Raw genomic sequence first — 627 nt, forward strand, 5'->3', positions numbered from 1 at the left:
TCGGAGCAGCTGGCACACACCCCCACCTCCTTCAAGAGGGACCCCGAGGACCCGTCCGCTGTCGCCCTGAAGGAGCCCTGGCAGGAGAAAGTCAGGTAGGGCTGGAAGGGACACGTGTGGCCCGGGGGTGGCCTCGGCGCTGCAGGGACTTTGTGAACCCCAGAAATCCAAGGAAGTTGCTCTGTGATTTGCCCTGTAAATATCCGTGGCCTCAACTTCAGGCCCCGCTCGTCCCCGGGGCGTTGAGCTGGGACACGGGGAGGTGGAGGGCAGCAAGTGGTGGATGGGCTGGAGGAGGGAGAACGTCCACAGCGGATTTGCTGCTCTTTCATTAGGCTCTGAGGGGCTTTACCAGGTATTTGTGGGCATCCTTCACATCCAAAGAGTTTGGGGTGTCCCAAAACAGACTCATTGATGTTCCTGCTCTCACAGTTGTGTGTCCAGCCCGCAAATTTCTCCCTGAGCAAGAGGGAGAGTCCTCTGGGCTCTGTAGATTTGGGGGTTGACTTGTCCCCACTGTACTGATGAAGGGGCTGGGGGATTGAAGGGTTCAGGGGGAGCTGATTCCCTTCTGCTGTTCTCGGGGGTGGCCTGTGGCTTGGGTGGGGTTTCCCCTGCAGTTTGATG

At 59.0% G+C, this 627-nt stretch overlaps 1 protein-coding gene across 1 annotated transcript in view; it reads left to right on the plus strand.

The window, feature by feature from the left end:
• Nucleotides 1-627, plus strand: part of LOC104528395 (phosphatidylinositol 4-kinase beta-like) — a gene marked incomplete at both ends in the record, with an annotated part of 2,919 nt that overhangs the window by 900 nt on the left and 1,392 nt on the right. The window contains 1 exon segment of the mRNA XM_010172391.2: nucleotides 1-95. This exon segment is cut by the window's left edge and continues 9 nt beyond it. Within this exon segment, the coding sequence (XP_010170693.2) occupies nucleotides 1-95 (95 nt within the window).

Source organism: Antrostomus carolinensis, unplaced genomic scaffold (assembly GCF_000700745.2).
Source record: "Antrostomus carolinensis isolate BGI_N321 unplaced genomic scaffold, ASM70074v2 scaffold48167, whole genome shotgun sequence".
Classification (NCBI taxonomy): Eukaryota; Metazoa; Chordata; class Aves; order Caprimulgiformes; family Caprimulgidae; genus Antrostomus; species Antrostomus carolinensis.